Below are 25,495 nucleotides of genomic sequence, written 5' to 3' on the forward strand. Positions count from 1 at the left end.
CAGAGAGGGAGAGAGCACACACAAGTGGGAAGGGAGTCAGAGGGAGAGACAGAGAAAAAGGTAAGCAGGCTGCAAGCTCAGGGTGAAGCCTGATGTGGGGCTCGGTCTCATGACCGGTCTCATGATGTGGGGTTTGGGATCATGACCTGAGTGGAAATTAAGAGTCAGGACGCTCAACCAACTAAGCCGCCTAAGCACCCCTGTAACTAAAATCTTATTGGACCCAGCCACACTCTCCTCTACATGCTGAATGATGGCTACTTTTAGGTCATAACAAAAGAGTTCAGCTTCTACAACAGAGACTATGGCCTACAAAGCCGAAAACGTTTCAATACTCTTCCAGAATAGTTGACCAATCTTACTCTCCTACAAAAACATAACGTTGTTAATGGTTTTAAATTATATATGGTGAGATAAAAATACAAATGTATCTACTGGTCAAATGGAGGAAATATAGGAAATTACCTTATGGTAAACATTTCTGTTTTCATATTCCAAGCACCATATCAACTATGATTTTCAATATTCACTTAGGTGAATGACATTGCTGTTCTCGTGATTATGAAACTGAACATGCTGTTTTCAGTGACAACGAGATATTTCATGGAAGAGTTTGACAAGCAGTATCCTAGTAGGAGCCAGAAAGCCTGGGTCTGAATTCCCAATTCTGCTGGTTATGAGCTGTATGACCTTAAGCACAGTACCTAAAACTTCCGTGTCTCAGTCTCTAAATCTGTAAAATGAAAGTAATAACAGCACCTACTGGGGTACCTGAGTGGCTCAGCCGGGTCAGCGTCTGGCTCTTGATTTCTGCTCAGGACATGATCTCAGGGTCACGTGATTGAGCCCCACATCCAGCTCTGCGTGGATAGCGAGGAGCCTGCTTGGCATTCTCTCTCTCTCTCCCTCTCTCTCTCTCTCTCTCTCTCCCCCTACCTGCTCTTCCCACAATCTCTGTCTGTCTCTCTGTCTCTCTCTTTCTCTCTCTCTCAAAATAATCTTATAAAAGTGATCTGAAAAATAAATAATAATAGGATCTACCTCACTGGGATCTTGGGAATATAAAATTAGGAAATAATACGTGAACAACTTAGAAGGGTACGTGGCACATAGTCAGCTCTAAGTGTATGCATTTAGCATGATTACTGTTGCTGTATTTTGCGTTCCAATACAATGAGATAGTTAAGGCAGGTGGCATGCCAATACAAGTGGTCCCCTATACAAATTATACTGAAGTCGTTCTTCATACCACCACAAGTGGCAGCAAATGGGGAGCATGAGGCCCAGAATCTCTCCTCAGTACTTCACACAACTTTCGCCAATGCCACTAGCAAACAGTACTTGTTTTTTCCCACTTATAATACTTTTAACTAACTCCCTGTCTATACTACTCAGTGGACAATACTCACAGACTACGGTACAAATAGCACCTCTTACATTGAGTAATAGATGCTTTACATGACCATCAGAGGCAAGGGAAAGCCACTGACATGGAAATAATGGAGTCTTGCTAAACCAAAGTTCCTCAATCATTTCATGCCCACACTGTTTACATTAGGCTGCTTTAGCAGGTACTCTGATGAGGAGATTAAGGCTTTGTGGTAACAACATATCAGAAAAGCTGGCCCCAGAGCTTTGCAGTTGGTAAAGTGCTACACATCTGTAAATCACAGCACCAGCTGCATAAGGAAGAAAGATTTCAATTTCTCCTTTTCTATTAACCATTTGCTTAACTTTTGAAGCTTTGTCCATCTATCACGCTGCTTCTCCCCTTGCAGTGGACTCGAACATTCTTTAATGTATCGTCTCATCCACAGATTCAACTTTTCTTCACTTATTTCCTTCTTTTACACTAAAATCTAACTTTCACTCCTATCATTCCACTAAGACATTTTGAGGGTCATCAAGAACCTCTTTTTTTGTGTGTTTTTAATTTTATTAAGGTCTCTATCCTGCTTCACTTTTCAGCAGCAGCTGAGAAAAATGACCATGCCCTCCCTCTGCTCTTTTAACCACACCTTATTTCTGAAGGACGGCAACCCCTGACATTAAGTCCTTGCCCCTTGCTATCTGTGTTTTGAATTGCTCTTAAGGCTTCAAAACCAGATTCTCTAATTCACATTTCCAGCTTTGGCCCCTTTACCTAGGCCATGTGTCCTTTTCGCTCTTCCATCTAGGTGCTCACAGACAGCATCTCAACCGCGCACTCAAAAATCATTACTTGACATGGAGTACCTTTGTAGACAGCTAATCGTGTACATTTTATTTGGACTCTTTTCGGTGTTACTTTGAGTGTGTTTTTCTTATTGAGTCTTAGGGAGCACCCTTACCCGTAGGATGCTGACCAGCATACTCTGTCTCGCTTTTCTTTATAACACGACATTTATCACAAGGGCTGGATGATCACTGGTTTGCCTTTGTTTCCTTTTGAGTAATTTCTTCGTCCATAGAGATTTCAACTTACGGAAGTCTTCTGAAGTTCCTTTCAGACCCATACCTGACTATACTGTTAGGAAGGTTAAGTTGGCTACAGCTACCTCTTCTTCCCAATCCAGATTCTTCACCTCAAAATTGTGTGCATCAAATATCTTCACCCAGGTAGCCCCTGGTTTGGGGATTCAGGAGATAAGGACCTTCTAGAGAAGTCAGAGCTATGGACTCAGTTGGCTGAAAGCTATCTAAGTTTTTGTTTCACAGGGAACACTTTAAAGTGTCAGGTAATTTCATGCCATAACCCTAATTCCTTTCTATAGAGATGTACAGAAAATCCCTCGTTATTCTTTAATAAGCTTCATCAGTTTCGGATATCCTTACAGATTTTAGTTTTTGAGACCTTAATGATTTCTTTAGGACACAGTAGCAGGACCATGCCTAGCACTCTCATTCATAGAAGACTGATCAACAGAGTGTCATATTACTCGCATGAAAAGTTCCCTATTACAATGTGACTCATTAATAAGACGTACAGAAAAGAAAGTAGTTTTCAATGTCCCCTCAGTCATACAAAGAACCAGTCAACACAATATTCTAGTTCCCCTGACGGGTATAGCTGCCTAATGAAACTTGCATGTATATTATATAGCTTTTGTGACTGACAGAAACGAGTTGGTCAGTGTATCTACCTCATTGCTCCCACTTAGGATGTACCATGAGCATCCTCCAAAGGAGGGTGAGAGTGGGATGACATTCACTGTTCCACTTGGAAAACAGTTGTGGTTTCACTACATAAATTAGAATCTTGAATGGCACATTAGTCTTTTCTGCAATTGAATTCTGAAATCTCTGAAAGGCTGATTAACTCAAGTGAATGGAAAAAAATGAGTTTCTGAACTTGCAATGGTAGGAGAACTATGTTACTAGGTAAGGCCCTGACAGAGCAGCCATTTCTCCTTTTTCACTGGCATTTCTTTTCCTTTACAAAATCCAACAAAGAAAAAAGGCTATTCTTTGGGAAGGACGTTTGCATAATGGCCTGCTAGTCATTGTTGATGAAGAGAATAAGTTGCAAATTTGTAATTATAAATTACAACATATCATCATTAAAAGAACTCTTTCTGAAACTCTCACTAAAGGGTTGGGTTTACAACAGAAAGTCAGAATGCCAGATGAAATGATCACTCAAAGACTGGGGACGTTTGAAACACGCTGAAAAATATTAGCAGGGACTCACACATCTGTATGACAATGTTCACAGCACCTTTATATACAATAGCCAAAAGGAGGACTAAACCAAATGCTCACTGTGGTATATACAAAATGTTGCTCTTCTTAGATTCTCACAATATTTTTATTTAAATCTCACTACAAACATCATTACTTTATGAATTCAATCAACTTCATCTATACAGAAGAATTACATCACTAGTAGCAAGCAGAAACAATATCAACCAAATATTTTGATCAGTGAAAATTTCCATAGGATCCAAAACATTCTTATGTACTACTACTAGTGACATAAGGATTCCTTTTCAGGACAATCATTCAGAGATCGACTTACCAAACTTGCCTTTAGCAAGTTGCTCTGAAGATCTTGAATTTGGGCCGCTTGATGTTTGATGGTTGCTTCTTGCCTGGCGTTTTTAACCTTTAGCCTAAAATGCAGATCTCAAGATAATTATTCTCACACATAATTTTAAAACTGTATCGTGTAACTTCTGAACAAGTGAGGGTATTACAGATTGTTAAAATGGTATCAAGAGGATGATTTGGCAATTGTGCCAATTTTCTCGTTGTGTTTTGTGGCAATGGTGCAAAATTGAGGGATAAGATGCCAAAATTTTGCATTGCAAAATAGCTCAAAGCTGGAATTTGTATCCAGCTTGACAATGATATACTCGCATAACTAATACATTTCTCATAGTACACTCCTTATCTGCTTTATAAATAAACAAGTTATTTTCTGTGAGGTTTAAATTATACTTTAGCATATGATCTTTAATCTTCTCAGCGTATCTTTCGGCCTCTGCATGTCGTTCCTGTGCTTCTTGTAACTAAAATAAAGAAAAAATAATACTTTTAAATACTGTCAATCTAGTTGAACACCATCACCTGTTTCTGTACTAAATGTTTTTTTGTTGTTGTTGTTATTTTATACTTGAACGAGAGACAGAGAGGGAGAGAGCACACACAAGTGGGAAGGGAGTCAGAGGGAGAGACAGAGAAAAAGGTAAGCAGGCTGCAAGCTCAGGGTGAAGCCTGATGTGGGGCTCGGTCTCATGACCGGTCTCATGATGTGGGGTTTGGGATCATGACCTGAGTGGAAATTAAGAGTCAGGACGCTCAACCAACTAAGCCGCCTAAGCACCCCTGTAACTAAAATCTTATTGGACCCAGCCACACTCTCCTCTACATGCTGAATGATGGCTACTTTTAGGTCATAACAAAAGAGTTCAGCTTCTACAACAGAGACTATGGCCTACAAAGCCGAAAACGTTTCAATACTCTTCCAGAATAGTTGACCAATCTTACTCTCCTACAAAAACATAACGTTGTTAATGGTTTTAAATTATATATGGTGAGATAAAAATACAAATGTATCTACTGGTCAAATGGAGGAAATATAGGAAATTACCTTATGGTAAACATTTCTGTTTTCATATTCCAAGCACCATATCAACTATGATTTTCAATATTCACTTAGGTGAATGACATTGCTGTTCTCGTGATTATGAAACTGAACATGCTGTTTTCAGTGACAACGAGATATTTCATGGAAGAGTTTGACAAGCAGTATCCTAGTAGGAGCCAGAAAGCCTGGGTCTGAATTCCCAATTCTGCTGGTTATGAGCTGTATGACCTTAAGCACAGTACCTAAAACTTCCGTGTCTCAGTCTCTAAATCTGTAAAATGAAAGTAATAACAGCACCTACTGGGGTACCTGAGTGGCTCAGCCGGGTCAGCGTCTGGCTCTTGATTTCTGCTCAGGACATGATCTCAGGGTCACGTGATTGAGCCCCACATCCAGCTCTGCGTGGATAGCGAGGAGCCTGCTTGGCATTCTCTCTCTCTCTCCCTCTCTCTCTCTCTCTCTCTCTCCCCCTACCTGCTCTTCCCACAATCTCTGTCTGTCTCTCTGTCTCTCTCTTTCTCTCTCTCTCAAAATAATCTTATAAAAGTGATCTGAAAAATAAATAATAATAGGATCTACCTCACTGGGATCTTGGGAATATAAAATTAGGAAATAATACGTGAACAACTTAGAAGGGTACGTGGCACATAGTCAGCTCTAAGTGTATGCATTTAGCATGATTACTGTTGCTGTATTTTGCGTTCCAATACAATGAGATAGTTAAGGCAGGTGGCATGCCAATACAAGTGGTCCCCTATACAAATTATACTGAAGTCGTTCTTCATACCACCACAAGTGGCAGCAAATGGGGAGCATGAGGCCCAGAATCTCTCCTCAGTACTTCACACAACTTTCGCCAATGCCACTAGCAAACAGTACTTGTTTTTTCCCACTTATAATACTTTTAACTAACTCCCTGTCTATACTACTCAGTGGACAATACTCACAGACTACGGTACAAATAGCACCTCTTACATTGAGTAATAGATGCTTTACATGACCATCAGAGGCAAGGGAAAGCCACTGACATGGAAATAATGGAGTCTTGCTAAACCAAAGTTCCTCAATCATTTCATGCCCACACTGTTTACATTAGGCTGCTTTAGCAGGTACTCTGATGAGGAGATTAAGGCTTTGTGGTAACAACATATCAGAAAAGCTGGCCCCAGAGCTTTGCAGTTGGTAAAGTGCTACACATCTGTAAATCACAGCACCAGCTGCATAAGGAAGAAAGATTTCAATTTCTCCTTTTCTATTAACCATTTGCTTAACTTTTGAAGCTTTGTCCATCTATCACGCTGCTTCTCCCCTTGCAGTGGACTCGAACATTCTTTAATGTATCGTCTCATCCACAGATTCAACTTTTCTTCACTTATTTCCTTCTTTTACACTAAAATCTAACTTTCACTCCTATCATTCCACTAAGACATTTTGAGGGTCATCAAGAACCTCTTTTTTTGTGTGTTTTTAATTTTATTAAGGTCTCTATCCTGCTTCACTTTTCAGCAGCAGCTGAGAAAAATGACCATGCCCTCCCTCTGCTCTTTTAACCACACCTTATTTCTGAAGGACGGCAACCCCTGACATTAAGTCCTTGCCCCTTGCTATCTGTGTTTTGAATTGCTCTTAAGGCTTCAAAACCAGATTCTCTAATTCACATTTCCAGCTTTGGCCCCTTTACCTAGGCCATGTGTCCTTTTCGCTCTTCCATCTAGGTGCTCACAGACAGCATCTCAACCGCGCACTCAAAAATCATTACTTGACATGGAGTACCTTTGTAGACAGCTAATCGTGTACATTTTATTTGGACTCTTTTCGGTGTTACTTTGAGTGTGTTTTTCTTATTGAGTCTTAGGGAGCACCCTTACCCGTAGGATGCTGACCAGCATACTCTGTCTCGCTTTTCTTTATAACACGACATTTATCACAAGGGCTGGATGATCACTGGTTTGCCTTTGTTTCCTTTTGAGTAATTTCTTCGTCCATAGAGATTTCAACTTACGGAAGTCTTCTGAAGTTCCTTTCAGACCCATACCTGACTATACTGTTAGGAAGGTTAAGTTGGCTACAGCTACCTCTTCTTCCCAATCCAGATTCTTCACCTCAAAATTGTGTGCATCAAATATCTTCACCCAGGTAGCCCCTGGTTTGGGGATTCAGGAGATAAGGACCTTCTAGAGAAGTCAGAGCTATGGACTCAGTTGGCTGAAAGCTATCTAAGTTTTTGTTTCACAGGGAACACTTTAAAGTGTCAGGTAATTTCATGCCATAACCCTAATTCCTTTCTATAGAGATGTACAGAAAATCCCTCGTTATTCTTTAATAAGCTTCATCAGTTTCGGATATCCTTACAGATTTTAGTTTTTGAGACCTTAATGATTTCTTTAGGACACAGTAGCAGGACCATGCCTAGCACTCTCATTCATAGAAGACTGATCAACAGAGTGTCATATTACTCGCATGAAAAGTTCCCTATTACAATGTGACTCATTAATAAGACGTACAGAAAAGAAAGTAGTTTTCAATGTCCCCTCAGTCATACAAAGAACCAGTCAACACAATATTCTAGTTCCCCTGACGGGTATAGCTGCCTAATGAAACTTGCATGTATATTATATAGCTTTTGTGACTGACAGAAACGAGTTGGTCAGTGTATCTACCTCATTGCTCCCACTTAGGATGTACCATGAGCATCCTCCAAAGGAGGGTGAGAGTGGGATGACATTCACTGTTCCACTTGGAAAACAGTTGTGGTTTCACTACATAAATTAGAATCTTGAATGGCACATTAGTCTTTTCTGCAATTGAATTCTGAAATCTCTGAAAGGCTGATTAACTCAAGTGAATGGAAAAAAATGAGTTTCTGAACTTGCAATGGTAGGAGAACTATGTTACTAGGTAAGGCCCTGACAGAGCAGCCATTTCTCCTTTTTCACTGGCATTTCTTTTCCTTTACAAAATCCAACAAAGAAAAAAGGCTATTCTTTGGGAAGGACGTTTGCATAATGGCCTGCTAGTCATTGTTGATGAAGAGAATAAGTTGCAAATTTGTAATTATAAATTACAACATATCATCATTAAAAGAACTCTTTCTGAAACTCTCACTAAAGGGTTGGGTTTACAACAGAAAGTCAGAATGCCAGATGAAATGATCACTCAAAGACTGGGGACGTTTGAAACACGCTGAAAAATATTAGCAGGGACTCACACATCTGTATGACAATGTTCACAGCACCTTTATATACAATAGCCAAAAGGAGGACTAAACCAAATGCTCACTGTGGTATATACAAAATGTTGCTCTTCTTAGATTCTCACAATATTTTTATTTAAATCTCACTACAAACATCATTACTTTATGAATTCAATCAACTTCATCTATACAGAAGAATTACATCACTAGTAGCAAGCAGAAACAATATCAACCAAATATTTTGATCAGTGAAAATTTCCATAGGATCCAAAACATTCTTATGTACTACTACTAGTGACATAAGGATTCCTTTTCAGGACAATCATTCAGAGATCGACTTACCAAACTTGCCTTTAGCAAGTTGCTCTGAAGATCTTGAATTTGGGCCGCTTGATGTTTGATGGTTGCTTCTTGCCTGGCGTTTTTAACCTTTAGCCTAAAATGCAGATCTCAAGATAATTATTCTCACACATAATTTTAAAACTGTATCGTGTAACTTCTGAACAAGTGAGGGTATTACAGATTGTTAAAATGGTATCAAGAGGATGATTTGGCAATTGTGCCAATTTTCTCGTTGTGTTTTGTGGCAATGGTGCAAAATTGAGGGATAAGATGCCAAAATTTTGCATTGCAAAATAGCTCAAAGCTGGAATTTGTATCCAGCTTGACAATGATATACTCGCATAACTAATACATTTCTCATAGTACACTCCTTATCTGCTTTATAAATAAACAAGTTATTTTCTGTGAGGTTTAAATTATACTTTAGCATATGATCTTTAATCTTCTCAGCGTATCTTTCGGCCTCTGCATGTCGTTCCTGTGCTTCTTGTAACTAAAATAAAGAAAAAATAATACTTTTAAATACTGTCAATCTAGTTGAACACCATCACCTGTTTTAGTAACTAAATGATTTTGGTTTTTTTTTTTTGTTTGTTATTTTATACTTGAACGAGAGACAGAGAGGGAGAGAGCACACACAAGTGGGAAGGGAGTCAGAGGGAGAGACAGAGAAAAAGGTAAGCAGGCTGCAAGCTCAGGATGAAGCCTGATGTGGGGCTCGGTCTCATGACCGGTCTCATGATGTGGGGTTTGGGATCATGACCTGAGTGGAAATTAAGAGTCAGGACGCTCAACCAACTAAGCCGCCTAAGCACCCCTGTAACTAAAATCTTATTGGACCCAGCCACACTCTCCTCTACATGCTGAATGATGGCTACTTTTAGGTCATAACAAAAGAGTTCAGCTTCTACAACAGAGACTATGGCCTACAAAGCCGAAAACGTTTCAATACTCTTCCAGAATAGTTGACCAATCTTACTCTCCTACAAAAACATAACGTTGTTAATGGTTTTAAATTATATATGGTGAGATAAAAATACAAATGTATCTACTGGTCAAATGGAGGAAATATAGGAAATTACCTTATGGTAAACATTTCTGTTTTCATATTCCAAGCACCATATCAACTATGATTTTCAATATTCACTTAGGTGAATGACATTGCTGTTCTCGTGATTATGAAACTGAACATGCTGTTTTCAGTGACAACGAGATATTTCATGGAAGAGTTTGACAAGCAGTATCCTAGTAGGAGCCAGAAAGCCTGGGTCTGAATTCCCAATTCTGCTGGTTATGAGCTGTATGACCTTAAGCACAGTACCTAAAACTTCCGTGTCTCAGTCTCTAAATCTGTAAAATGAAAGTAATAACAGCACCTACTGGGGTACCTGAGTGGCTCAGCCGGGTCAGCGTCTGGCTCTTGATTTCTGCTCAGGACATGATCTCAGGGTCACGTGATTGAGCCCCACATCCAGCTCTGCGTGGATAGCGAGGAGCCTGCTTGGCATTCTCTCTCTCTCTCCCTCTCTCTCTCTCTCTCTCTCTCTCCCCCTACCTGCTCTTCCCACAATCTCTGTCTGTCTCTCTGTCTCTCTCTTTCTCTCTCTCTCAAAATAATCTTATAAAAGTGATCTGAAAAATAAATAATAATAGGATCTACCTCACTGGGATCTTGGGAATATAAAATTAGGAAATAATACGTGAACAACTTAGAAGGGTACGTGGCACATAGTCAGCTCTAAGTGTATGCATTTAGCATGATTACTGTTGCTGTATTTTGCGTTCCAATACAATGAGATAGTTAAGGCAGGTGGCATGCCAATACAAGTGGTCCCCTATACAAATTATACTGAAGTCGTTCTTCATACCACCACAAGTGGCAGCAAATGGGGAGCATGAGGCCCAGAATCTCTCCTCAGTACTTCACACAACTTTCGCCAATGCCACTAGCAAACAGTACTTGTTTTTTCCCACTTATAATACTTTTAACTAACTCCCTGTCTATACTACTCAGTGGACAATACTCACAGACTACGGTACAAATAGCACCTCTTACATTGAGTAATAGATGCTTTACATGACCATCAGAGGCAAGGGAAAGCCACTGACATGGAAATAATGGAGTCTTGCTAAACCAAAGTTGCTCAATCATTTCATGCCCACACTGTTTACATTAGGCTGCTTTAGCAGGTACTCTGATGAGGAGATTAAGGCTTTGTGGTAACAACATATCAGAAAAGCTGGCCCCAGAGCTTTGCAGTTGGTAAAGTGCTACACATCTGTAAATCACAGCACCAGCTGCATAAGGAAGAAAGATTTCAATTTCTCCTTTTCTATTAACCATTTGCTTAACTTTTGAAGCTTTGTCCATCTATCACGCTGCTTCTCCCCTTGCAGTGGACTCGAACATTCTTTAATGTATCGTCTCATCCACAGATTCAACTTTTCTTCACTTATTTCCTTCTTTTACACTAAAATCTAACTTTCACTCCTATCATTCCACTAAGACATTTTGAGGGTCATCAAGAACCTCTTTTTTTGTGTGTTTTTAATTTTATTAAGGTCTCTATCCTGCTTCACTTTTCAGCAGCAGCTGAGAAAAATGACCATGCCCTCCCTCTGCTCTTTTAACCACACCTTATTTCTGAAGGACGGCAACCCCTGACATTAAGTCCTTGCCCCTTGCTATCTGTGTTTTGAATTGCTCTTAAGGCTTCAAAACCAGATTCTCTAATTCACATTTCCAGCTTTGGCCCCTTTACCTAGGCCATGTGTCCTTTTCGCTCTTCCATCTAGGTGCTCACAGACAGCATCTCAACCGCGCACTCAAAAATCATTACTTGACATGGAGTACCTTTGTAGACAGCTAATCGTGTACATTTTATTTGGACTCTTTTCGGTGTTACTTTGAGTGTGTTTTTCTTATTGAGTCTTAGGGAGCACCCTTACCCGTAGGATGCTGACCAGCATACTCTGTCTCGCTTTTCTTTATAACACGACATTTATCACAAGGGCTGGATGATCACTGGTTTGCCTTTGTTTCCTTTTGAGTAATTTCTTCGTCCATAGAGATTTCAACTTACGGAAGTCTTCTGAAGTTCCTTTCAGACCCATACCTGACTATACTGTTAGGAAGGTTAAGTTGGCTACAGCTACCTCTTCTTCCCAATCCAGATTCTTCACCTCAAAATTGTGTGCATCAAATATCTTCACCCAGGTAGCCCCTGGTTTGGGGATTCAGGAGATAAGGACCTTCTAGAGAAGTCAGAGCTATGGACTCAGTTGGCTGAAAGCTATCTAAGTTTTTGTTTCACAGGGAACACTTTAAAGTGGCAGGTAATTTCATGCCATAACCCTAATTCCTTTCTATAGAGATGTACAGAAAATCCCTCGTTATTCTTTAATAAGCTTCATCAGTTTCGGATATCCTTACAGATTTTAGTTTTTGAGACCTTAATGATTTCTTTAGGACACAGTAGCAGGACCATGCCTAGCACTCTCATTCATAGAAGACTGATCAACAGAGTGTCATATTACTCGCATGAAAAGTTCCCTATTACAATGTGACTCATTAATAAGACGTACAGAAAAGAAAGTAGTTTTCAATGTCCCCTCAGTCATACAAAGAACCAGTCAACACAATATTCTAGTTCCCCTGACGGGTATAGCTGCCTAATGAAACTTGCATGTATATTATATAGCTTTTGTGACTGACAGAAACGAGTTGGTCAGTGTATCTACCTCATTGCTCCCACTTAGGATGTACCATGAGCATCCTCCAAAGGAGGGTGAGAGTCGGATGACATTCACTGTTCTGCTTGGAAAACAGTTGGCGTTTCACTACATATGAATAAATGAGAATCCTGAATGGCACATTAGTCTTTTCTGAGATTGAATTGTGAAATCTCTGAAAGGCTGATTAACTCACGTGAATGGAAAAAAAAATGAGTCTGAACTTGCAATGGTAGGAGCACTATGTTACTAGGTAAGTCTCTGACAGAGAAACCATTTCTCCTTTTTCACTGGCATTTCTTTTCCTTTACAAAATCCAACAAGGAGAAAAGTCCATTCCTTTGAGAAGGACGTTTGCATAATGATCTGCTGGTCATTGTTAATGAAGAGAATAAATTGCAAACTTGTAATTACTAATTACAACAAATCATCATTAAAATAAACCGTTCTCAAACTCTCACTGAAGGCATGAGATTACAAGAGAATGTCAGAATTCAAGATCAAATGATCACTCAAAGATTGGGGACGTTTGAAACACGCTGAAAAATAGTAGCAGGGAGTCTCACACATCTGTATGCCAACGTTCACAGCAGCATTATTAACAGTAGCCAAAGGTGGACTAAAATGCTCAATGTGGTATATATAAAATGTTGCTTTTTTTAGATTCTCACAATGTTTTTTTATGAAAATCTCACTATAAACATCATTACTTTATGAATTCAATCAACTTCATCTATATAGAAGAATTACATCACTAGTAGCAAGTAGGAACAATATCAACCAAACCTTTGCAGCAGTTAGATTTTCCATGGGATCCAAAACATTCTTATGTACTACTACTAGTGAAATACGGATTCCTTTTCAGTAGGACAGACATTAAGAGATCGACTTACCAAACTTGTCTTTATCACGTTGTTCTCAAGATCTTGAATCTGGGCCGCTTGATGTTTGATGGTTGCTTCTTGTGTGGCATTTTTAACCTGTAGCCTAAAATGCAGAACTTAAGGTAATTATTCTCACACATAAATTTAAAACAACATCACATACTTACTGAACAAATGAGGGTATTACAGAAATCCTTAAAATGTTGTCAAGAGGAAGATTTGGGAATTGTGCCATTTTTCTCACCGTGTTTTGTGGATAAGGTGCAAAATTCAGAGATAATATGCCACAATTCTGCATTTAAAAATAGCTCAAAGCTGGTATTTGTATCCAGCTTAACAATGATATACTGGCATAACTAATACATTTCCCATACTACACTGTTTATCTGCTTTATAAATAAACAAGTTATTTTCTGTGAGGTTTAAATTATACTTTTGCACATGATCTTTCATCTCCTCAGCATATCTTGTGGCCTCTCCAGGTCGTTCCTGTTCTTCTTGCAACTAAAATAGAGAAAAAATAATTTTAACCACTGAAAATCCAGTAGAAAACCATCATCGGTTTCTTTAACTAATTTTTTTTTTACTTGAGAGAGAGACAGAGAGAGAGAGAGAGCATGCAGAAGTGGGGGAGAGAGACAGAGGGAGAGACAGAGAAAATTGTAAGCAGGCTGCTAGCTCAGGGCGAAGCCTGATGTGGGGCTCGGTCTCATGACCGGTCTCATGATGTGGGATTTGGGATCATGACCTGAGTGGAAATTAAGAGTCAGGACCTCAGCCAACTAACCCACCCAAGCGCCGCTGTAAGTAAAATATTTTTGGAGCCAGCCACCCTCTCCTCTACATGCTGATTGATGGCTACTTTGAGATCATAACAAAAGAGTTCAGCTTCTACAACAGAGACTATGGCCTACAAAGATGAAATGTTTCAATACTCTTACAGAATAGTTTACCAACCATACTCTCCTACAAAAACATAACATCGTTAATGTTTTTAAATTATATATGATCACATAAATGTACAAATGTATCTATTGGTCAAATGGAGGATATATAGGAATTTACTTTATGGTAAACATTTCTATTTTCATATTCCAAGCACCACATCAACTATGATTTTACATATTCACATAGGTGAATTACGTTCCTATTCTCGTGATTATGAAACTGAACACGCTGTTTTCAGTGACAAGATATTTCATGGAAGAATTTGAGAAGCAATATCCTAGTAGGGGCCAGAATGCCTGGGTCTGATTTCCCAGTTCTGCTCATTATGAGCTGTATGACCTTGAGCACACTACCTAAAACTTCCATGTCTCAATCTCTGCATCTGTAAAATGAAGGTAATAACAGCACCTACTGGGGCACCTGAGTGGCTCAGTCGGTTCAGTGTCTGGCTCTTGATTTCAGCTCAGGACATGATCACAGGGTCATGTAATTGAGCCCCACATCAAGCTCTGCATGGACAGTGAGGAGCCTGCTTGGGATTCTCTCTCTCTCTCTCTCTCTCTCTCTCTCTCTCTCTCTCCCTCTCTCTCTCTCTCTCCCTTTTTCTCTCTCTCCCTTCATGCCCTTCCCCAAAATCTCTCTGTCTCTCTGTCTCTCTCTGTCTCTCAAAACAAAGGACTTTAAAAAAGTGATCTCAAAATAAATAATAATAGTATCTACCCCATTGGGATGTTGGGAAGATTACATTAGGAAATAATAGATGAACAACTTAGAAGGGTACGTGGCACATAGCTCTAAGTGTCTGCATGTAGCATGATTACTGTTGCTGTAGTTTGTGTTCCAATACAATGTGATAGTTTAGGCAGGTGGCCTGCCAATACAAGTTTTCCCCTATACAAATTATACTGAAGTTATTCTTCATTCCACCGCAAGTGGTAGCAAATGGGGAGCATGAGGCCCAGAATATTTCCTCAGTACTTCAAAAAACTTTGCCAATGCCACTAGCCAACAGTACTTTTTTCCACTTATAATCCTTTTAACTTACTTCCTCTCTAAACCACTGAGTGGACAATGCTCACAGACTACGGTACAAATAGCACCTCCTTGACTGAGTAGTAGATCCTTTACATGACCATCAGAGGCAAGGGAAAGCCACTGACATGGAAATAAATGAGTCTTGCGAAACTAAAGTTCCTCAATCATTTTATGTCCATACTCTTTACGTTAGGCTGCTTTAGCATGTACTCTGATGAAGAGATTAAGGGTTTGGGGTAAAAGCATATCAGAAAAGCTGTCCCCAGATATTTGCATTGGTAAAGTAATACAAATCTATAAATCACAGTTCTGGCTGTGTAAGAAAGAAAGACAAATTTAGCATGCTTTTTCATAGTGAGAGGGAAAAAAAAACCTAAACATTTGATTGAACATTTCTCCTCTATTTGATTAAGTGCTTTCATTAATAGTTTTACTTATATAAGCGTGTGTGTGTGTCTTTGTGTGTGTGTATAGAGATATACACACATTTTTTAACGTTTATTTTTTGATACAGAGCACGAGACTGAGTGGAGCAGAACGTGAGGGACACAACAGATCCAATTAGGCTCTGCTGACAGCAGAAAGCCCAATGCAGGGCTCCATCTCAAGAACATGGAGATCATGACCTGAGCCAAAGGCAGACTCTGATCAGACTGGAGCCAGCCAGGCACCCCTCAATTTAGTATTTCATTTCTTAGCATACATTTAGAATAAAAGCTTTGCTATACCAATGTTTCCAAGAAGAATTTACTGATACGGTATAAAGTACTTAATTTTATCGGAAAAACTGTTAAGTTAAAGTATTTTCAATTTATACAAGGATAAGTATCACACGTATCAAATATTACTATCCCTTAAATTTATACTTAGGAAGACGAAATTACCTGTCATGAAAAAAATAAAAACAATGTCAAATAAAGGACTAAATTGTTCTGCACAGGCTAGATGACAAGTGTCAAGAGAGTTAAAGCTAATGGGAGTTAGAACAGTCAGAGAAAGTTCATTGGAAAGGAGACTGTGAGCCAAGTCTGAATAACATAGGTTTACTCAAGAGGAACAGAAACTAGAAAGACAGTAAGGACAGCATGCGTAACGGCTGAGAGATGGTGAAATCAACCCAATTAACTCAGAGGATAAAATCTGATGGCAGAGACATTAAAAACGGGTGTCCACACAAGAACTACATAAATGTTCATAAGCAGCAGTATTAATAGGCAAGAAATGGACACAACCCAAAGGTCCATCAACTGATGAATGAACAAGGGCCTTAACCCACAATGGAGTACTGTTTGACAATAAAAACAAATGAAGCACTGATATAAGCTGTAACCAACACAGATGAACCCAGAAAACATTAAGTAAAGTTAGCTAGTCCCAAGGGACCACACGTTGTGTGACTCCATTTATATGAAATATTCACAAGAGGCAACTCCATTGAGAGACCAAGTAGTAGACTGGTGGTTGCCTGAGGCTGGGGGCAACGGGTAAGGGTTTCCTTTCAGGGTGACGAAAACATTCTACTTGATGGCAGTGATGGTTGCACGAGTGTACACAGAGACAGTGAACTGTGCGTGGCAAATGGGTGACTTTTATGGTATGTGTTTTGTACCTCAAAATAGCTTAAAAAAAAAAACCCAATGGCAGGACACAGAGAATGTTCTTAATTCTCGCTTTTGGGCGCCCATACTATACATGATCTGAATATTTCCGTGCTTTGACAATATGTGTAAAAGGCAAAGAAAATGAAGGAAATGCCGAAGTTCAAGTGGTTTGTTAAGTGATCTTTCTGTACAAGTCATCCTGAAATCAATATGCATTCTTCTCAAAAGTGAAGATGAGAACTAAGACAATTATCTGAAACATCCCATTAAACATTATCTTCTGATTTGATCCAGCTTGCCTCATCATGGTAATAGAGATATCATTAAAAAACATTGTTTAGTAGGGGACAAAAGTCTCTTGGGACACCTGGGTGGCTACGTCAGTTAAGCGTCCAATTCTTGCTTTCAGCTCAGGTCATGATCTCATGGTTCATGAGACTGAGCCTCACACTGGCTCTACACTGACTGCATGGAGCCTGCTTGGGATTCTCTCTCTCTCCTCTCTCTGCCCCTCCCGTGTTAACACGCATGCATACACTCTCTCTCACTCTTTTTCTCTCAAAATAAATAAATAAACTGTCACAAAAATTTTAAATTAAAGAAAGAACGAAAAAAGTCTCTCAATTTCTGTGGGGAAGGATACAAAAGCCTCAACTTTCCTAAGAGTAAGTATTATAAGAAAACAATGTATAACACAAATAGGAGAAGGAGAGGCAGAAGTTTATGAAATAAATGCATTGTAAAGATACTAAAATCATAATAAATTCATTACAATGAAAATACCAAAGAAAGCGGTCCATGGAAATTGGTATCCTAAAACACTTTATATTATTTAACCAGCTATAAGTTAGCTGTTGACAGGTTACACTTACTACATACCTGACTTCTGATTCGAGCTAATTTCTTCTTGAGATCCTGTGTTTCATCTTCCAGAGGAAGATATGACGTAACCTCTGGGGAAGCCTCTGACATAGACTGTTTCTTCAGAGTATCAGCCAGTTCTTGTTGAAGTTGTCTCGCAACTACCTAATAAGACATTTCTGTTACTGATTTTCTAAATCATCTTATTATTAAATTATGTTAATAATAGACAACTCTCACATACGTCCTTTGAGAAATATCAACACATACATCAATTCACCGTCTTTTTGTAACACATACACATTCCTGTTCACTGAATTCAGTTAAAGACACAAAAGGTGTTATCTCCCTGCCCAGTTCTGATATTTTATGGTGTCTCTTTCCAGTCTTAGCACGACAATTTCATCCTGCAACATGTGGTTTTTATGCAACCGATCTTGTGTTTTCTCATGATTATCAGAAAGCTAAGAAAAACCAAGCACATTTTCAGATAGCACTCAATAAAATGGCAGTATCATGATTTTCTTGGAAATGAAAGTATAATCTGTGTTTAAACAATGAAAAGGTTGCAGGGGGTGCCAGTGTGGTTCAGTTGGTTGAGTGTCTGACCCTTGATTTTGGCTCAGGGAATGATCTCACATTCTGTGGGTTCAAGCCTCGCATCAGGCTCTGTGCTGACAGTCAGGAGCCTGCTCAGGATTCTCGCTCTCCCTCTCCCTGCCCCTCCCCTTCTTGCATTCTCTCTCTCTCTCTAATGAATAAAGTAACATGAAAAGAAAGAAAGAAAGAAAAAAAGAAAGAAGGAAAGAAAGAAAAAGAAAGAAAAGAGGAAGGAAGGAAGGAAGGAAGGAAGGAAGGAAGGAAGCAAGGTTACAGTAAGTGAATATCCAACTGGAAAAAAATAACGTTGGCTCCAAATCTCAAATTTTAGACAAGCATAAGTTCCCAAAAGTTCAGAACTTTAACTGAAGATAATGAAGGCATGAAAGTAAAAAAGAATTTGTGAGAAAAGTGTTCAGAATCTCAGAATTGGAAAAGCCTTCTCTGACTTACAACAAACCAGAAGGCCTAAAATAATAGATTAATAAATCTGACTATACTTAAAAATTGAGTTTACAGTAGATATCGAACACAGCGACCCCACAGTAAAATCCTTAGCTATGCATATACTCGGACAGATTAAATTTCCTAAAATTCTTCTTTCCTGAGAATATTTCATAGATATCTACTTTGCTACCATTTCTATAGTCAGTTATAAGAATTATATCTATTGATAACTGAAAAATGTAGGCACTGTACTATAATAGAAACACTTCTACATACATCAATGAACTCATTTGGTTATCACAATTCTAGAGTGGAGAGATTAAAACGGTGAGCTGCAGGACTCTCCCCAGGTCTTCTCACTCCACAACTAGTGCTCTTGCACCAACCGCTGCCACTTCTCTAGTGTAAATACACAAGTACGAAAGAAGTCTTGTATTTCAAAATAGTCATAGGAAATAAGGTGAAATTTATACATCTCTTAGAAAACCATGAGATTATTTACTGCTGCAATAACTTGCATTTCCTCTTCATGTTGAAAACAGTAATAAATATAAAAGAGGGGAAATACACTCAGCTATTTTATTAGGAATAAAATACCTATCAATAAATTATCATTAAGTATATACCACAGCATACCATTGTTATCAAAAGTTCCTTGTAATGAAATAGGATGCTACTTGAAGCAAAAGTGTTACTTTTCTCAAAAGTAGGAGACTTGATACCGAAAATATGATCAGTGAACTGGCTACACTTGTCCTCCTGTCCATTAGCGGAAGTATTCACCTAAACTATTAATATATCAAGGCAGTGAAGTAACTGTTCAAAACTAAAACACATGTTGCTAGTAGCAATAGTTTTGAGATTAGGGAAAGCTCATCAATTCCTACAGAAAGTAATAAAAGCCTCTCCTTTGGACGAGGACATTATGAATGTCACTAGTTGTTGCAGACAATGCATTTAATCAAGAATATTATTTTATCCAGTGAAGCAAAAATGCCACCGTCCCCCATGACCCTCCACAAAATACATGTGCTTTTAAAATCCTCTATAGTTTCCATGATGAACAGAGTTCAGTTTCATATGTACATACATATATATATATATATATATATATATATATATACACATATACACACACATATGTATATATATACACACACACACACACGGAGAAAAAAGTAATAATAACTAAAAAATAGAATGTATACAAATACATACACACATGTACTTCAAAATAACTAAAGAAGATACCTTAGAATTAGTTTTCTTATGAGCCATTTCTAGCTCCTTTTGCTTGCAAAAGAGATTGTTTAGGCTTCCATCTTGTAAGACTCTGGCCTTCTGTTCTGGAGAAAGTTGCCACTGAGTGTCACTGTGCTCTTCTACAACCTGGAGACACATTTCATTATGATTCTGGTCTCATACCGTTAAAAAAAGAAGGTCAAAAGCTGAAGAGGAGAACTTTAAAAAAAATGTTCAAAAGGACATAATCCCATGTTTTAATTTATTTTAAACCTAAATAATATATATTGAGTCAAAGGGATACTATAAAATATATATGTATAATATTACACTATGTAATATAAATGGAAATACAGTTTTTATCAAAAACTGATTTACCTGATTTTTTGTGGCCTTCAATTCCGTGTTTAGCATTCTAAGAGCGAGTTCAACTTGTTGTTTTGTTTCAACTTCTTTCTTATATTCTTCTTCTTTTCTTCTTAACTTTTCCCTAATATTTTCATATAACATATCAGCATTTCTTCTTTCTTCTTCTTCTTCTTGTTTTAAGGTACATCTGCAATTACATGTGCTTCTTTTAAAATTTGTTTTCTTAGACATAAAAAGTTCATTTTATGATACGGTTCCACATAAGTTGGCTTATTATCCAAATGAAAAATTTCTATGTTCTCCAATTGTTTTCCTTGTAAGGCTCATGTTTTTAATTTGTCACTTCAATCTCTTCCAAACCATATATACAGTTGAAAAGAAGCCAGGAGAAAGCATTATGCAACTTCGTTAGTTTTAGTCAGTAATAACTCTGGTAGATGTTGTAGGAAAGAAAGTTTGAAATTATTCAGGAAAGTTAGAGTTGAAAATTACCCCCTTTCCCACAGGTATAATTATTCCTCCATAGGACAGATAATTCAGTTTCTCATTAAAAAGAGAAGTTGCTGTTTATAAGCAAGTGTATCAATTCACTGGAAATAAAATTTCCACTTGACAAAACCTTACAGGTACCTCCAAAAAGATGTGCAGTGAAAGAGAGCACCTGTGGATGTTGTTTACACAACATACACGTGCAGATTACTGTCATCCAAGACTACGCTGACGAGTCGAATATCTGTTGCCTATACCTTTTGTTTCTTCTTCCACAACACTTGCAACTTACCTTGTTGATGATTACCTACTTTATGAATCACTTAAACATCCCTTCTAGAACAACACAGGATACGTATTAATTAAGTAAACAATAAAGAGTAATATGACCTTTCAGCATACACTTTTGAATTAATTTTATCTACCTATGACAGAGATGCTGAAAAAACTTCTCAGTAACCACTTTCCGTATTACTTTTTTGTTAATGTTTATTCATTTTTGAGAGAGAAAGGGAGAGCCCATGCATACAAAGGGGGGGCAGAGAGAGAGAGAGAGGGAGGCAGAAAATCTGAAGTGGGCTCTGCACTGACAACACACAGCTCGATGTGGGGCTCGAACTCACGAACCCTGAGATCATGACCTGAGCCAAAGTCGGACGCTTGACTGACTGAGCCACCCAGGCGCCCCCATTTTACTTTGTTTAAATTTTTTATTGAGAGAGAGATGACACAAGTGAGTGAGGGTGGAGAGAGGGAAAGAGAGACAGAATCCCACGAGGGGCAGACAGAGAGGGAGAGACAGAGTGAGAGAAGAGGAGCTCATCCGAAGTGGGGCTCGTGCTCACCCAAGCAGGGCTCGAGCCCACCCAAAGCAAGGCTCAAACTCACGAGATCATCACCTGAGCCAAAGCCAGATGCTTAACCAGCTCAGCCACCCAGGCACCCCCACTTTACCTTTTAACACCTGCATGTTAAGAAGCAAACGGAATCAATTTTGGCGAATTTTACTGTCTTGAGAAAAATGACCATTTTATACTCTGTTGGTAGGTACAGAAAGTAATATAAACTTTCCTGAGAACAATTTAAAAATATGGATCAAAGATCTTTTTAAAAATTTTTATACTTTAACCAGATTACATTATATTGAAGAATTGACTCCAAGCAAGTAACCAGACATGTAGAAACAGATTTATATAAAAGACATTCCTGACAGCATCAATTAAAATACTGAAAGATGAAAAACAAGCAGAATTCAATCTCCTAAATAATGATGTTTCTTGGACTATGGTGGACTTTCATATGGCCATTAAAATTGTGATTTGGAATATACATTAAAGTATTAGAAGTATTCACTGTTAAGAACTTGCTGTGTTATTGCCAAGAATCGCACACCTCACAACACTAAACAAGTATTCTTTCCAGGAAAATCCCATAAGGTAAGTCAGCAATTACAAAACTGCCCCTACACATCTGTAGTATAAAAGGAAACAGTTGAAATATTTCCTTAAAACCAAGATGCTGTACCTCAAACTGCAGAATTCACGTTCCCATTCTACTTTTTGATGTTCTAACCATGATATCATGTCTTTGGCTTCCTGTAGCTCGTTTTGTAGTGCACTAACCATTTTGTCCATTTTTGTCATTTTTCCCATAAGAAGTTTACAGTGATTTTTGTTAAGTTTCCTTAATTTCTCATAGGAAACACATATATCTTGGATTTTCAAGACGCCAGCAGAATCTGCATCAGAGAAGAAACAGAAATAAAATAGATGAGTACTTTTTGCATATACAGGCCTGTGCATCTTCAATTCACTCATTCACACATTGAGTAAATATATACCTTCAATGGAAGATGTTATACTCAGCTCTACAATTGCAATAGAGAAGACCCCTGGCTATCGATTAGCTTAAAGTCTAGTGAAGGAGCAAGACAACTCAAATGGTAATTCTAAATTCAGATAGTTCCTATTAGAAGACAGAGTTCTGTGATCATAACTTGATCTAGATTGGGCCCAAGGAAGATAGATGTCCCTGAGGAAGAGATAAATATACTGAGGAATGAAGGATGAGCAGGAGACAGTTAAGCAAAGGAGGAAGACAAGCACTCTCGACAGTCTAGAGCATGTGCCGAAGTTTCACTGTAATCTGCTTCTGGCCAAGATGGGGTAACACGTACTGATTGATCTTCCTACCTGAAGCAAGCAAAAACAAAACAGACAAAATACAATTTTAACATGATTTTCAAGATGCAGAACTTCAGACAATTGAGGACAATGACCCCTGAAAACAAAACACGTTAGCCTAACACAGGCCCAAACTCACTGCCTTGAGAGAGTTTTCAGGCTACGAAACAAGATAAATAAATTATTTAAGTAGATTTCACCAGACTCCTTGAGTCGTGGTGGCAAAACTGAGAGTCTGGTGAAGTCAAGGCAGATAGAGATGACAGGTCAGCATCCAGGAGAGGAGAAAGCAGGGCACAGAAAGAACCCTGGGCATCTGCACAGGGTCCCCTTTGGCTATTCAGCAGAGGAACAACCAGTGCATACATGGAAGGAAGTCATCAAGGGAAAAAAATTCTGAAAAGAGTACAGGAAACACTGCCTGGTGCTCCCACAGCACGAGGGACAGTATCTATTCACATTAGCTAAGATCGAAAAACTCATAATTTGCCTTAGGCTGATCACCACTCTGGATTCATCCAATAATTCGTAAGAGCAAGACTAAAGGATCCAACTGTTTGTAAGTAACTTAACTATATCTCCAAAACAAAGCATGGAAAGATAACTAGAGGCATAGAAGCTATTGTTTTAAAAACCAAATAGCACTTACAGAGATGTAAATTATGTTAGCCAGGAACAATACGATGGGTAGGAATAAACACATATTAGACATCACAAAAAAAGACTGAAGTTTAACATTGGAAACCTGGGAGAAAACTTCAAGTGGGAAATACACAATTGCCCAAAGAGGCAGGGGAAAGTGGCAGGAAAAAAATGGCCCAAATCTTCCTAAACTTCATGAAAACTATAATCCCACTGACCCAGGAAGGATCTGTCTAGGAAAGAAGAAATGGAAGTCAACTCTTGTGATTTGCCTAAACTCTATGCGATGTGGTATAACATTACTGGAAGGGAGACTGTGATGCTGAAGCCATAGACTATAAACCCTAAACCAACCACTAAAGCAGCAAAACTGAAAAGTTCTAGCTAGGAAGCCTAAATAAATAGGTGAATAAATGAATACATGAATAAATGAATACATGAATAAATAAATAAATGGATAAAACTGAATCATAAAAATTACTCGATTAAAAGAAAGCGGAAAAAGAAGAGAACGGGAACAAGGAGCAGATAGGACAAATGCAAATCAAACAGCATGATGACATATTCAAATCAACTATCTCAAAAATCACAGTAAATGGCCATTTGTAGCAACGTGGATGGAACTGGAGAGTGTGATGCTAAGTGAAATAAGCCATACAGAGAAAGACAGATACCATATGTTTTCAGTCTTATGTGGATCCTGAGAAACTTAACATAAACCCACGGGGGAAGGGAAGGAAAAAAGAAAAAAAGAGGTTAGAGTTGGAGAGAGCCAAAGCATAAGAGACTCTTAAAAACTGAGAACAAACTGAGGGTTAATGGGGGGGTGGGAGGGAGGGGAGGGTGGGTGATGGGTATTGAGGAGGGCACCTTTTGGGATGAGCACTGGGTGTTGTATGGAAACCAATTTGACAATAAATTTCATATATTGAAAAAAAAACATCACAGTAAATGAAAACGGTCTAAAAGCCTCAACTAAAACGCAGACTGTCAGAATGGATAAAAAAGGAAGACTCAACTGTATGCCACCTATACAAAATGCACTTTAAATGTCAAGACAGAAATTTGTTCGAAAGACAGGAATATGATATACCACACTAACACTTGACCAAAGAAGGCTGAGCTAGAGTGGCTCTATGAATAGCAGACAAAACAGTTTCAAGCAAAAAAAAAAAAAAAAATATTACCAGCAATAAACAACAGGTCATTGTATAATCATAAAAGGGTCAATTAAGAGCAATCTTAAATGTTCATGTATCTGTTAATAGCTTCAAAGTACATGAAGCAAAAATTGATAAAACTGAAAAGAGAAATAGGCAAATTCACAATTATAGTCTGATATTTCAACACGCTCAACATCAGCAAGGGCATAGTAGACTTGGCCGCCACTATTCTTCTCAAGGATCTATGGAACACTTACCAAAAAAGACTATGTTCTGGGTCAAAAATAAATCTTAATAAAAGGAAGAAGTCAAGAGGCCTGAAGTCATAATAGTGTGTTCCCTGACCACAAAGCAATCAAATCAGAAATCAAGCACAAAAATATCTCTGGAAAATACTCAACTATTTGTGAACTACAGAACACATCGAAATATCCCCTGGGTCAAAGAAGTAATGAAAAAAGAAAAAAAAATTAGAAAGGATTCTGAACTGAATGAAAATGAAAACATAGTAGAATTTGTAGAGTCCTGCTTTAGTAGCACTCACATGAAGACTGATAGCACTGAATGTATACATTAAAAAGGAAGAGGGAAGTGCGGTGCTCCTTGCTGCCTTTGTGGCTCCTCCCCCAGCTTCCCAAGGCACCCTGCCCTGCCCCGCCCCACCCTGGCAGTGGCTGGAGAGCAGGTGCTTTGTTC

General features: G+C 38.5%; 2 protein-coding genes across 2 annotated transcripts in view; both read right to left on the reverse strand.

Annotated features, from left to right (window-relative positions):
* The window catches only part of LOC147572807 (ankyrin repeat domain-containing protein 26-like), a 626,452-nt gene that overhangs the window by 84,089 nt on the left and 516,868 nt on the right, over positions 1-25,495 (reverse strand). The window lies entirely within an intron of this gene.
* Positions 1-25,495, reverse strand: part of LOC112859380 (ankyrin repeat domain-containing protein 26-like) — a 55,430-nt gene that overhangs the window by 29,363 nt on the left and 572 nt on the right. Inside the window, exons 2-7 of the mRNA XM_086694555.1 lie at positions 22,336-22,549; positions 20,332-20,509; positions 19,963-20,100; positions 17,683-17,829; positions 13,653-13,723; positions 13,229-13,322 (exon numbers count right to left, since the gene is read on the reverse strand). Of these exons, the coding sequence (XP_086550681.1) occupies positions 13,229-13,322; positions 13,653-13,723; positions 17,683-17,829; positions 19,963-20,100; positions 20,332-20,509; positions 22,336-22,549 (842 nt within the window). The remainder of the gene's footprint in view (positions 1-13,228; positions 13,323-13,652; positions 13,724-17,682; positions 17,830-19,962; positions 20,101-20,331; positions 20,510-22,335; positions 22,550-25,495) is intronic.

This window comes from Puma concolor, chromosome E4, assembly GCF_028749965.1.
Source record: "Puma concolor isolate L17-30 chromosome E4, mPumCon1.1.hap2, whole genome shotgun sequence".
Lineage (NCBI taxonomy): Eukaryota > Metazoa > Chordata > Mammalia > Carnivora > Felidae > Puma > Puma concolor.